At 30.7% G+C, this 12,201-nt stretch overlaps 1 protein-coding gene across 3 annotated transcripts in view; it reads left to right on the forward strand.

Annotated features, from left to right (window-relative positions):
- Positions 1 to 12,201, forward strand: part of LOC117177516 (solute carrier family 2, facilitated glucose transporter member 4-like) — a 113,932-nt gene that overhangs the window by 10,989 nt on the left and 90,742 nt on the right. For 2 of the 3 annotated variants that reach the window (XM_033368272.1, XM_033368273.1), the window contains one exon: positions 10,673 to 10,865. In XM_033368272.1, the coding sequence (XP_033224163.1) occupies positions 10,673 to 10,865 (193 nt within the window). Of the gene's footprint in view, positions 1 to 6,619; positions 6,736 to 10,672; positions 10,866 to 12,201 lie in introns of those variants that run through there. The other variant, XM_033368271.1, reaches the window with a different exon arrangement.

Here is a 12,201-nt window from a genome sequence, read left to right on the forward strand (position 1 = left end):
TCCATATTGTTTGGACTCTTGCATTCTTATTCGTTTTTGAGAACGTCGTAACAAGAAAACACGTGCGCTAAAAATGTTTGTTGACGGCGTGTATGTGTTGTTTCTTTTTGTAAGGAAACTTTTTCGGCCTTTTGCTTAATATTAGTTATCACTTTTTTATTCAGGAATTTTATAAGTATTGGAATTTTATACAAATCCGTTTTTAAATATTTTTTAAATAAAAAGCTCTTGAGAGAAAAAAATAGCATTATATTGTTCTTCCCTTTCACAATGGTTTATGTATACTTTTTTAGTGTCATAAAAAAGAAGAGATGCACAGAAAGCATACGTAAATTAAAGTTTGTAATGATTTTTATAATAAATAATTATTATTATAAACTTAAATTCGAAATATTTAAAGGTTCTGAAAAAATTAAATGGAGAAGTGTGTGCATTAAAGAATTATTAAAAAAATTATTGTTGATTATTAGCATATTTTTTTGCCTGGGTTATAACTTTAGTACCAATCATTAAAGAGATTATTTTTTTCGGATGACTCTGCTGAATTGGAAATTTTTCTGAAAAAAGCTATGACATAAAAATATAAAAATTATCTTTGAGACGGGCTTAAACGGTTCCTCTGTCGGCATTGTTGTATTTACTTATGAGAAAATCTTCCATGATTCATTCCACTACTTAGAAGGTTTATTCTAGGCACGTGAATTTAAAAAAGTCAATGAAAGGAAAATTCTGTTTCAGTAGGAAGGAATCTTCACTCTTATTAACAATTATTTATCAGCCATCATATTAAAAGCCACCTTCACTTTACGCAAATATTTTTAACAATTCAAAACTAAAAAAATTTTCAAAATTGATTCATAATTTGATGTTCCTGGCTACTTAGCAAATTTTTTAATTAAATCTACGACCTCACAAAAGCAAAGTACTTATCTTCAGGAACTTTTTTAAGCTTGCACGACTTATGAGTCCTAAGGCATATACAATTATCTCGAAATTAAATGCTTTTTTTAAATTTTCTAGTAAAACGAATTTTCATAACTGGGAGTTAGCTCTGTGTTAATGAACTTGTAAGTTTTGATCATGCCTACCCCCGGAATGTCACATTTCGCCATCTTTCATTCGGAAAATTTTGAAGACCATAAAACATTGGCAAAATTGCGGCGAGTCAAATTTTCAGCAAATTACATTCGCGGCAAATAATATTGTGACATCTCACATTTGGAAAAATTTGAAGTTCACAGAAAGACACGGAAGTAATTTAAGTCACACCACTAATTTTTCTTAATTTTTTGTGGACTTCAAATTTTTCCGAATGAGAAATACTACAATATGACTTGCTGCGAATGAGTGATGCCGTAATGTCACTTGTCGCAATTTTTTTTGTCTTCAAATTTGTTCGAATGAGATGACGCGAATGTAACTCGCCGCCAATGTGATTTCTTACTATGATTTCTTTATATTTATTTTATTTTTTTCATATTGGGATGAAAAAAATGTATAATTTACGTCCGCTGAATTTTTCTTTAAATTTTACACTTTTATACAAAATTGTATGTTAAAAAAGACTTGAAACCTTTCTAGAGAATTGATCAAAATGCAGTTATTTCCAATTTTAATTCTTTTAATCTTTTAATTACATATTTGCACCTAGTTTATTTTAAAAAAATGTTGGTGATATCTTTAAGCGGAGCATCGTTTTAAAAAAGGGATTTAAGTATGTATCTCCAATAGAGTGGGTTGAAAATTTTTTGTTCCAAAAGCTGGTTCTAATACTCTGTAGAAATTTTATTTGCCCTACAGTAGTAAGCCGTAAGCCCTCCAAATTTTAGTTCAATCAAATAATATTTTCTTTGACGTGTATGGATTTGAATATTCAACTCTAGCTAATTAAAAAAATTCCTATTGACAAAATATTATTTTTAATTTTTTGTAGACAGAGTTTTTGGCATTCAGTAATAATATACAATTATAAAATAAAAAATAAATTTGTTTTCAAATGATAACTTTTTTTTTATAAATATGCAAAAAACGAGTTTTTTGGATTGTGTTCACTACACGTTTTTATACAAAAATTCAAAAATGCCCTACTTGAAATTTAGTTAGCTGTATTCGAAGAAACATTCCATTGTTTTTTTTTATCATGAAAACAAAATCTTTTCTGGTTTGTAAATCTTGACTTTGACCTTTTTTGAGCAATTTTTAGGTCTCAGAAGCCAAGAGATTTTTTTTGTACGATATAAAATAAGTGGCATATTCCTTCGATTCAAGCTGAAAAAATTTTAATCACATATTAAATATTTTTTAAAAACGGCAGCTAACACAATAAAAAAAACTGTTTTTTTTAACTTTTTAAGCAAGCTCTAACTTGAAAACAAATCTTGTTTTTTAATTTTATATTATTATTCACTACCGATAACTGTACATACAAAAAAAATTAACATAATTTTTTGGTCTGTAGAATCTTTTTTGATTTTCTAAAATTTGAATTTTTAAGTCGTTCCACAGAACAGAAGATATTATCCGATCGATCTAAAATTTTAAGGGCAAATAGAACTAACTTTTACCCACTATTAGAATATGCTAGTAAAAAAGAGTTTTTCTGTCCACTCAAATTTTTATGCTAATAATATTAGATTAATTATTATATTTATTTTTAATCTCGAACTTGATACCGCTTCATTAACAATATAAAACTTTTCAGCTAATATGACACACAAAAATATCAAATTAATTTTTCAAATAAAAAATCAATCCAAAACTATATTTATTTATAGTTAAAGCTTATTGACATATTGGATAGTTTTTGAATATCTACATTTGTCTATAAAATCCTTTTAAAGTGAAATAGAGTTTGTAGACAAATAGAAAAATTTACTTTTAATGCGAAACTTTAAAAAATTTTAAAATATTAGTTTTGGGCATTTATCGTTTTATATATTGTTGTCAATATTCAGAGATATAAATAAAGTTTTGTTTGACAAACTTAGTATAAAATGGTAAAAAAAATACCAAGATAAATATTCTTATCGGGAATTAAAAAATTTGTTTAAACAATAGTTAAATTATGATTTTGCGAATGTGACAAACATTTACAATTCTTATTTCAGAAACAACTGTTTTAAGTACAAAATCTGGCATTTCAAAAAATTTAAGCCAGAGTTTATTCTGAAAAAATTTTTTTTATCAATTTAATGTTAAATTATGTAAAAAAATGTCCTCTTTTCCTCATATGAAAAAAGTGTTGAAAAATATAGTTTCAAGGCATCTTCACTTCTTTCTTTCTGGCAGAATTCTTCGTTTGTAAAAGTCATCCATTTTTTTTTGAAAATATTTCTTTGAAATTGTAATAAAATCGACATCTTAAAAACATAAAAATTAGGAGAAAGGTACTATTTAAATTTTTAAATATTTGGTTAATTTTGTCTCACTTCAAATAACAGATTTTTTGTTTAAGCTTGGTAGTATCTATTGTACAATTAATTTAAATTAAGAATTGCATTTATGCAATTTTTCTTTTTCTTTAATACGGAATCGAACTCAAATCCGTTACTGAAAAAGTGGGAAATTGAGTAAGAAACGACTTTGTAATTTTGAATTTTAACTCATTTAGATCCAAGAAATAAAGTTTTATTTTCGGAGGCTCATTTATCTTTCAATTTTAATTTTTAAACGAAAAAATGGGAGCAGGTTAAATCAGCAAAGCCATCGATATCCTCTGCCGAAATAGAGTTCGCGTTTATTTTGCTCCTCATTGGTTGGCCGTTTCTCAATGGTAGTTCGAAGCAGTTCGAATGTAGAGGAAAAGAGAAGTGTCACCAGGTTACTAGCCTTGATCGGCGGCCAAATATTTGACAGGGAAAGTGTGCAGTTGTCACGAGCTAATTCTACCTATATAGGTAATACACCTGCCGTCTAGGTTGCAAAAAATTATTCATTTCTCCTCTTTTAGCTAAAGTGCCATTTAAAATCGTTGGCTTCTTTAGATGATGAACTGTTGTATATTTCGGTTCCCGAAATCCGACTTATTCTACACAGTTAAAGTATGCTTAACGTGGTACATATAGATGCAAAAACAAAAATAGATTGCCATTGACCTCTGAGGATTCGATTGTCCGCCAAATAAAAACTTAGGCTGTTACTCACTCAAAGTATAATTCACAATTAAACCATTTTTTATTTAATTGGCAAGAAGGCATAGATTTTTCTATCAGGAAAGCTATTACCGAAAATGTTTTTAGAGAGCGTTCATTAATTACGTAAGGCTTTTTCTAATTATATTTTGTAAATATTATAATAGAAACCTATTTTGACTGTCCTAATTACTTTCCATATCCTTATACACGTAATATCATTATTTCTTTTTTTATCATGTAATATTTCATATTACATACGCCCACAGTCGAGGAATTAACCACCATTCATCAAATTTGGTGTACACCAATCATGAATTATTTTGAAATCTTCTCAAATCTTCTAAATCCATTTGAAATCTTCTGATATCTTTCAAAATTCGTAAAAATACTTCGGAATTTCTTAAAATTTCTTGGAATCCCTTAACATTCTTTGTAATTAGCGGAAGTCGTTATTAATTTATTCAAATCCTTAAAAGCCCGTCAAAATCATTCGGTATCTCTTAAAAACCCCCTAAAATCTCTGGAAATATAATTAAACTCCTCAAACTCCCTTAAAATATTGTAAAACACCTGGAAAAATTAAGAGTCTCTGAAATTGTTGGATAATTTCTTACATTTTTTTAATAGTAATATCTTTATATTAATATTATTATTAAAACTCATGAGTTTAAAATATCCTAAATCTTTTTAAATCTCTTAAAACATTTTGAATCTTCGTTTACACCAAAAAATGGATATATTGTTAACATATTTAGTAAAAATGTTAAATCTTATGAAAGTAGACTGTTCTATTTTTATTCAGATAACTACACTTTGAGATTAGTCTTTGAATCAATAGGATTTTTCGAAAATTAGAGCATCTGCTGATATCTTTGCTTTCTGGAACAAACTCATAATAATAGAATAATGATGGAATTCGTGGCCAAAGATCTGGAAACAACAATCGATTTGGGCCTTGCCATCAAAGATAATATGATGATAGCTCATTGGCAGAGAGACCTCTTGAAGCACAATTAGCAGGGTTACTTGATAAAGAAGCGTGATTCCAAATTGCTGATGTGAGTGTGGTTTGGATTTCCGAAACTCTATTGGCTATGAAGCTCTTGCATTTTGGGGATTGTCCATGAATCCAGACAGTGTGATTGTTGAATCTCACCATAGATCAATGGGAATATCCAAAAAAAGTGTTTGCTGAACGTAATGCATGTATCGGACAAGAAAAACTGTATCGCACAACTCTAAGCGTGGTGCGATACCTTTTTTAAGGGAGCGATCTTAGTCTTCGAAATCAATAGCGAAACTGACTTCGTATAAGAATCTGAGGTCATAAGAAGATGACCTGCTGCGGCGAAGGCTCCCTCTAAAGCGTCGGAGATTCCATGTAGCTCACAAGAACCAGAATTTAAATAACATATCGTCCTTTAGGAATGCGTGAACCAGTTGACACGAAGAAATCCCTACACTCATGTTCTTCAGACGTCAGTATGGACTTCGTTGGAACCACTGGTTCCTACCAAAATATTTGAATGTGAAATTTTATGGTGTTTTGCACAAAAACATGCATTCCAAGTACTAAAGATGGTTCTTCATTTGATTTAGATAACGAATCTCCTGCAATTTTTCCAGATAAGGTTCAACCGAATTTTGTAACCTGAGCAACAGGAGCGTTAAAGCGACCATTCCCAATGTTCGGAAGAAATAGATACGGATAAACGTCTGCTCCCATGATCACGTCGATCACTATTGAGTTTACGAAATCTGGGTTCACTTGATTTAACGTCGGGGTCCTTTGGACATTCGGGGTCCATTGCACCCTATGCTTTTTCAATCGCGAATATTTCTATAATGCCTGCTTCATTTTTAGCCTTTTTTCACTATATTAACATCTGATTTTTTTATATGAACAATAGAATATTGTTCACAATGCTTTCAGGAACATCTACAATAAGTTTCAAGTAAGTCCATTAAAAACTCGAGAAATTATTCACAGTTTTCTACGCTGGGGTTCAATGGACCCCGTGTGACAATTACCGATATTCGTTGGACGTGTGACAATTGAGGGTTAAACCTAAAATATGAGAACAACTTCCATTGCCCTTTTCGAAACGTGGGTGGTATGGAGTAAGAAGTGCAAGCACGGGCTCGTTCAATGAATACTCGAAGTCAAATTCGAAATGTAGCGCAAGAAAACATTAAGCATCGTGAGTTGGTGTGGGGCGTGCTGCATTCAGCACTGATAGTTACCAAGCCTAATTCACAACTTCAAAACGCGAGCTTGAGTCATCGTGCGTGAGACTCAGATACGAGGGGCAATTCAGGATACTGATCAAGGAGTGTACCCCCAAACACTGAGGTACCACTAATTGACTTGACCTTGATAATAGCTGTAGATAATAGACATTTTGCTCTAGGTCAAGTCACATGATGAATGCTAAGATGATGAACGTTGGATAATGTGCAATCTTCCCCTTGAGTCGAAGGTAACTGATGAGTGATGTTTAATGTCGTCAAATCTTGAAGAAGCATTGTGTGATTCTTCTGATCAAATAATCGACACTTTCTTGGTAAAGGACATTCGCTGGTTGAATATTGATGCAGTCAGGTAAGACATAATTTTATTTTAGCCGTGAATTCCTTTCGTTGTATTGCATTCATCGCTCTAAATTGAGCGCTATAAATTCAGAAGTGTCTTAACCCACAGCCGAAACATTTTCGAACCTGATGAGAATTCTGAGTCTGATCTGTAGAAAGGCTTCCTTTTCTATATTTTAATGCCTGCGATTTTGCATGTGACTTTGCATTTGAAGAATCCTTTAAGTTAGCTGGATTGCCTTCAAGAATCTCGAATGTTCGAACCTTTCCTGTAAGAAATGTTTGCAATGAATCATAAGAAGGACACTCCGTCGTATCACCTAGCGATGTCTCCCAGTCACGTTGAATTTGCGAATCGAATAAGTTGGTCAGATGAATGACTAAGAAATGAGACCAATGGTCGACTGGATATTTAAGTGCCTAGAGAGCTTCTACTTTGTCTTCAGCAGTGATGACGAGATCCTTGAAATTCGAAACTGATTACGACTTTAGAGGCTTTCATAAAAAGAGAATAGACAAGTGACACTTGATCAATATTTTCTTATTCTCATGACGTTTTACTAATATTTTCGTTTGTAAACCGAATGTTATCAAGGAGCTGATCCGGCTCTCATGTTAAATTTATTTTTAAATTAAGTAATTCAACAATATCCGCGATTTCTGTATTTTCAGCAATCAGTGATTTAAACAAGTCCAAAAAAAGCGAACACTCGGTATAATTTTCAGAAATAGGTTGGCAAGGTAATTTTTGGAAACGACCTTACAGAAGATGATGCGACATGCTGATTAACGCGCATTAAAGATTTCGATGCTTGCACGGAGGCGAGAGTGTCGATTGCATTGAAGAATTTTCCCTTAACAACTTTATACCATTCCTCTGTTTGAGTGAAAATTTCATTCTTGAAAGAAGGGACTTCTCCCTAAAAAAAATTGCTTTCAGTAAGTCAATATGCTGTTGCTGGAACTGCAAGTAATTTTCTTTGAGCCCGGATAATATAATGATGCCCGGAGCATACCGCGTATGTGTCCTGTAAGAACTGATAGGAAATAACTTTTTATTTAACTAGCAAGTTTCCTTGCTCGAGAAGGCACAGCTCAGCTTGTGTTTTAGACATTTTTAATCATTAATTAAGAATACTCATGTACGCAAAACTATTAATTTAATTTAATTAATTGTTAGGACTTAATATGTGTTAATAAATCAAAATGATAAGTCATTTTTTGAGATGTGTGTGTATTTAATTACTGATTATATACTGTAGGAAGATCTCCCCGATAGGAAATTTATACGGACACGACAAGTAATTGCATTAGTTGAACGCTTTAAACAAAATGTCTAAATATTGTCACAGATAATAAAATGATTGAATCTTCGTCCCGAAAGTTGATTACTGCAGTCTTACGAAGTGTATTTGTGACTCGAAACTAATACACTATCACGAATTAATAATAATCAAAGTTAAAATAAAAGAGACAAGTGATGTGATCGAAATATCCGACTCGGAAGCGTTTAATAATAATCAAGAATGGTATTAACCAAATTTTACGAGTAATCACAAAATATAAGTTAATTTACTTTATCGAGAGTCGTTGCACAAATTTTAAACTCAAAAATATATATTGTCTCGTGTGATTATCAGGTGTAAACAGTAATCTGCTGTTTAAGTGAAAAAAGATTGAAATTTTTTGTTTTTAAAAATATATTTTTTACCAATTTATTCAAAAACTATAAAACTTACAAATTTTTGCAAAATAAAAAAAAGATGCGCCTTAAAATTCTCTACAATAATCAGTTCTTAAAATTGAAATTCGTACGATTTGTAAAATTAACTTTCAGGACAATACTTCTCAGGCTGAATCTACGCGTGTCCCCTTTTGATCCGGAGAGGTTCAATTGCACTCGCGAATTACTCTGAATGTATGATTCACTTCATCCGTTTTTAAAGGACCAAAAATGTTCACGAGCGAGAAAAATTAAATTGAGAAAAAGATGCAATGTTTTTAACCCTTCATAGTGATAAATATACTAAACGGCAGGTTACTTATATTAAATATTACAAAGGATTTTTAATGTTAATAGAATTCCTCTAAAAATCAAGCTTGTCTATATTTAAATCATTTGAAAAACTGATGTAAAATTTTGAACTTGTCTACCGAAACAACCCACAGTGGGGTGAAATAAAAAACGAGGTTCAAAATGACATTTAGAGCACACTTATGCATCGATTTTTTTTCTTGTAAATTCAGGACTACATTTTTCAGAAAATGGTTAGAGTATATTTGTTACTTCTTTGTTTATTTAATTTTTATGTAAATGTACATTTTAGGCGTTTTTCAGCAAAGAGAAATCGTTTTTTCTATTGACTTTGCTAAAACTATATTACCAATGATGTTTTCGGAAAAACTTTTGCTATACATTCATATTTGTTTATTAAAAAAATGTTTACTAAAAAAATTTTTTACAAAACAAACAAATAGTGAAGCATAACAAAATTTCATCTTGACAATTCATTTTGTCAGAATAGTTTAAAAAATAATAAAAGAAAAGACGATTTATTTCTGCCTTTATATATCGCGAAGGTTCATTTGTTTATAAAATAAACGATGTCTCATATGTGAATGTGCTTATATAATTTGTTTATAAAATAAACAAATATTAATGCTTAGCAAAATTTCTTCAGAAAACATCATGGGCAATACAATTTATCAGGTTCAGAAAAGGGAAACGATGACTTTTCATTTAAAAAGTCCATTTGTTTATAAAATTAATAAATGTTAATGCATAGAAATTATTTAAAAAAAACATCATTGCCAATATATTTCAGGAAGGTTAGAAGAAAAAACGTTTTCTTTTCGCTTAAACCGCTTAAAAAGTGAATGCTAATGTTAATGCATAGCAACATTTTTTTAGAAAACATCATTGGCAGTATAAATGCAACGAGATTAGAGGAAAAATTCATTTTTATTCGCTAAAAACCGCCCAAAATGTGCATTTGCTTATATAATTTGTTTTTAAAATAAACAAATATTGAGGGATGGTAAAATTAATGTGTTAATATTTGAGATGTAGATTTGCTTATATAATTTTTTGGTAGAACTAATTAATAACATTCAATCTTAAATTATAATGACTGCGTATCATCCTAACGATAAAAGCAAGCAATTATAGAGCAGAAACATAGTACGTTGAAAACGAATATTAGCTCATGTCTATTATTTATAAATACAATTTATTAATAACAATTAACTTAACAAGTTAAAATTTCTTTCTTTCTTATACCTCTGTGTACTGCATCCAAGTGACGGGAAGTAGGAGAAAAATGTTTTCTAGGAGATAAAAAATGAAAATAAAAAATCGACATCTTTTTCGCTGTTTGCATTAATATAAAAATTGGATAAATAAATAATAAAAAATCTATTCTCACTGTTTTATAAAAATTCGGCCCTGAATTAAAAAAAAAATAAGTCATCTAAAATCGGTGCACAATTTCGTTCTACATGTCATTTTGATCCTCGTTTTTATATTTCAATCCACTGTGCGACGAGACAAGTTCTGAACTTGCTTGAAAAAGGTACGGGAAGCCCTTACTCATCCAAACATTCAATGAAATAATATGACTCAATGATAGAAGAATAAGGATAGAAAAAAATCGACAATACTTAAAAATTAGAATTCCATTAAAATTTAAACACAAAAAATTAAAATCTAAATTTAATAGTCGATGTTAAATAAGTAACATTAAAATAAAACAATGTTCCCAATAAAATATATCAGTCAATTCCTAACAAAAGTTTTTTTATATTAGAAAATAAGTTTGCAAGCGAATTTATCATTTATCAGTTTGAAGGCGTTATAGTTCCAAGAAATCAAATAATGCTCTTAATATAAAAGTCCTGGAGGAAAATAATTAAGACCTTGCAGTAATTGACAATATTTTGTGATGAAGGATGGAAAGACTGGATCGAGACGACGATGATTTCGGCGAAGGATTCATCGCAGAATCACATCCCTTGAGACCAACTCGCCTCATCGTTCCTGGGCGAAATGAATCTCGAGCTCCTAGCATCAGTAGTAGTGTCAGTGATATGGATGTTCCAATCTACACCAGGGAAACGACCGTACCACTTTCATCTAAGAAGGTACGTGTTTATATGTTATTAAGCGGGTGGATAAAATTAATATCCAAAAATAAAAAAAATATTTTGAATACAAAGTTAATATTTTCTCTGATTTATCGTATCTACTGGTATATACCAGAAAATATTGGAATTTTAACCGAATAACGGGGAAATTACAAGCTATTTTTTGAGAGTATGATTAAAGTGGGATATTATTACGATTATAGAGGGAAATTTTACATTTTGAAGCGCTTCTGATTTCAAATTGTTGAATTTTAAAGATTAATTCAGTGTTGATACAGGTCAAGGAATTCTGAAAATGTGGGGGACTTAAACCTGGTCGGGATTAGTTAGGAAACCAATTTTAACTGAAGCTTTTTGGAAATGGAATTTTATTTTTAATTGCATAACTTTAACATTCTACTAACAGTTTAAGACTATATTAAAAATAATCGATGGGACCCTTTTTTACACTTATTTTTTGTTTACTTTTTCAGCAAAATAGGCTCTAGCAGAATAAGCACGGTCTGGGTGCCCCCGCTCGGATGTGATCCATATTGCGGGGGCAAGTTGCTACACCTATAAGATAAAGTTATCCCAAGTATCAAATAAAGAAAATTTTGTTTACAAAAGTTTTTTACCAATTTTGAAAAATCGAAAAATCGCATTTTCTCAAAAACGGCTTTACCGATCATGATGGTTGAAATTTATGTTAAAGAGGGTACTAAGGGGGTTCTGAAACAATTCAAGAACCAATTATATTGATAATACGAATATAAGCTTAAATGATCAAAACATTACTTCATAGTTCAAAAAAATAAAAACTACTTAATGGCCCCTCTCATGTATGCAATTCAATGAGAATGAGGGGTCAACTTAAATTTAGCTTATGACGCAATAAGATATTCGCAATGGTGTAATAAAAAATTAAGTGCAACAGCATTATTCGTATAAAAACACATTTCATCGTGAAATCCCCAGTCACAGTGTCAATTAATTATAAGTAGATTGAAAAATACTTCTCTTCGTTTACTGCTGACATTCGCCAAACACTATATTCAACGATATACATCCTGTATTAATAAGTTAACATAACATATATACACTATATACGCACACGATATCCAGAAATTTACATATATACACTTTACATGCACAAAAGTATTGTCCCGCCTGAGAGTGGTAATTAATTCGCAAGTATTTTGATTCATTCTGAATAAGTGTAGACACATGTCCAGCTTCCTTGTATTTATGCTCACGTGTACTGTACTATCATTTTTGATATATTTTAATGTTTAATTGCGGAATGATCTCAGTTCCTCGTCGTGATTTTCATCCAAGCTCAACTGCTATACGC

Source organism: Belonocnema kinseyi, chromosome 7, assembly GCF_010883055.1.
Source record: "Belonocnema kinseyi isolate 2016_QV_RU_SX_M_011 chromosome 7, B_treatae_v1, whole genome shotgun sequence".
NCBI classification, from domain to species: domain Eukaryota; kingdom Metazoa; phylum Arthropoda; class Insecta; order Hymenoptera; family Cynipidae; genus Belonocnema; species Belonocnema kinseyi.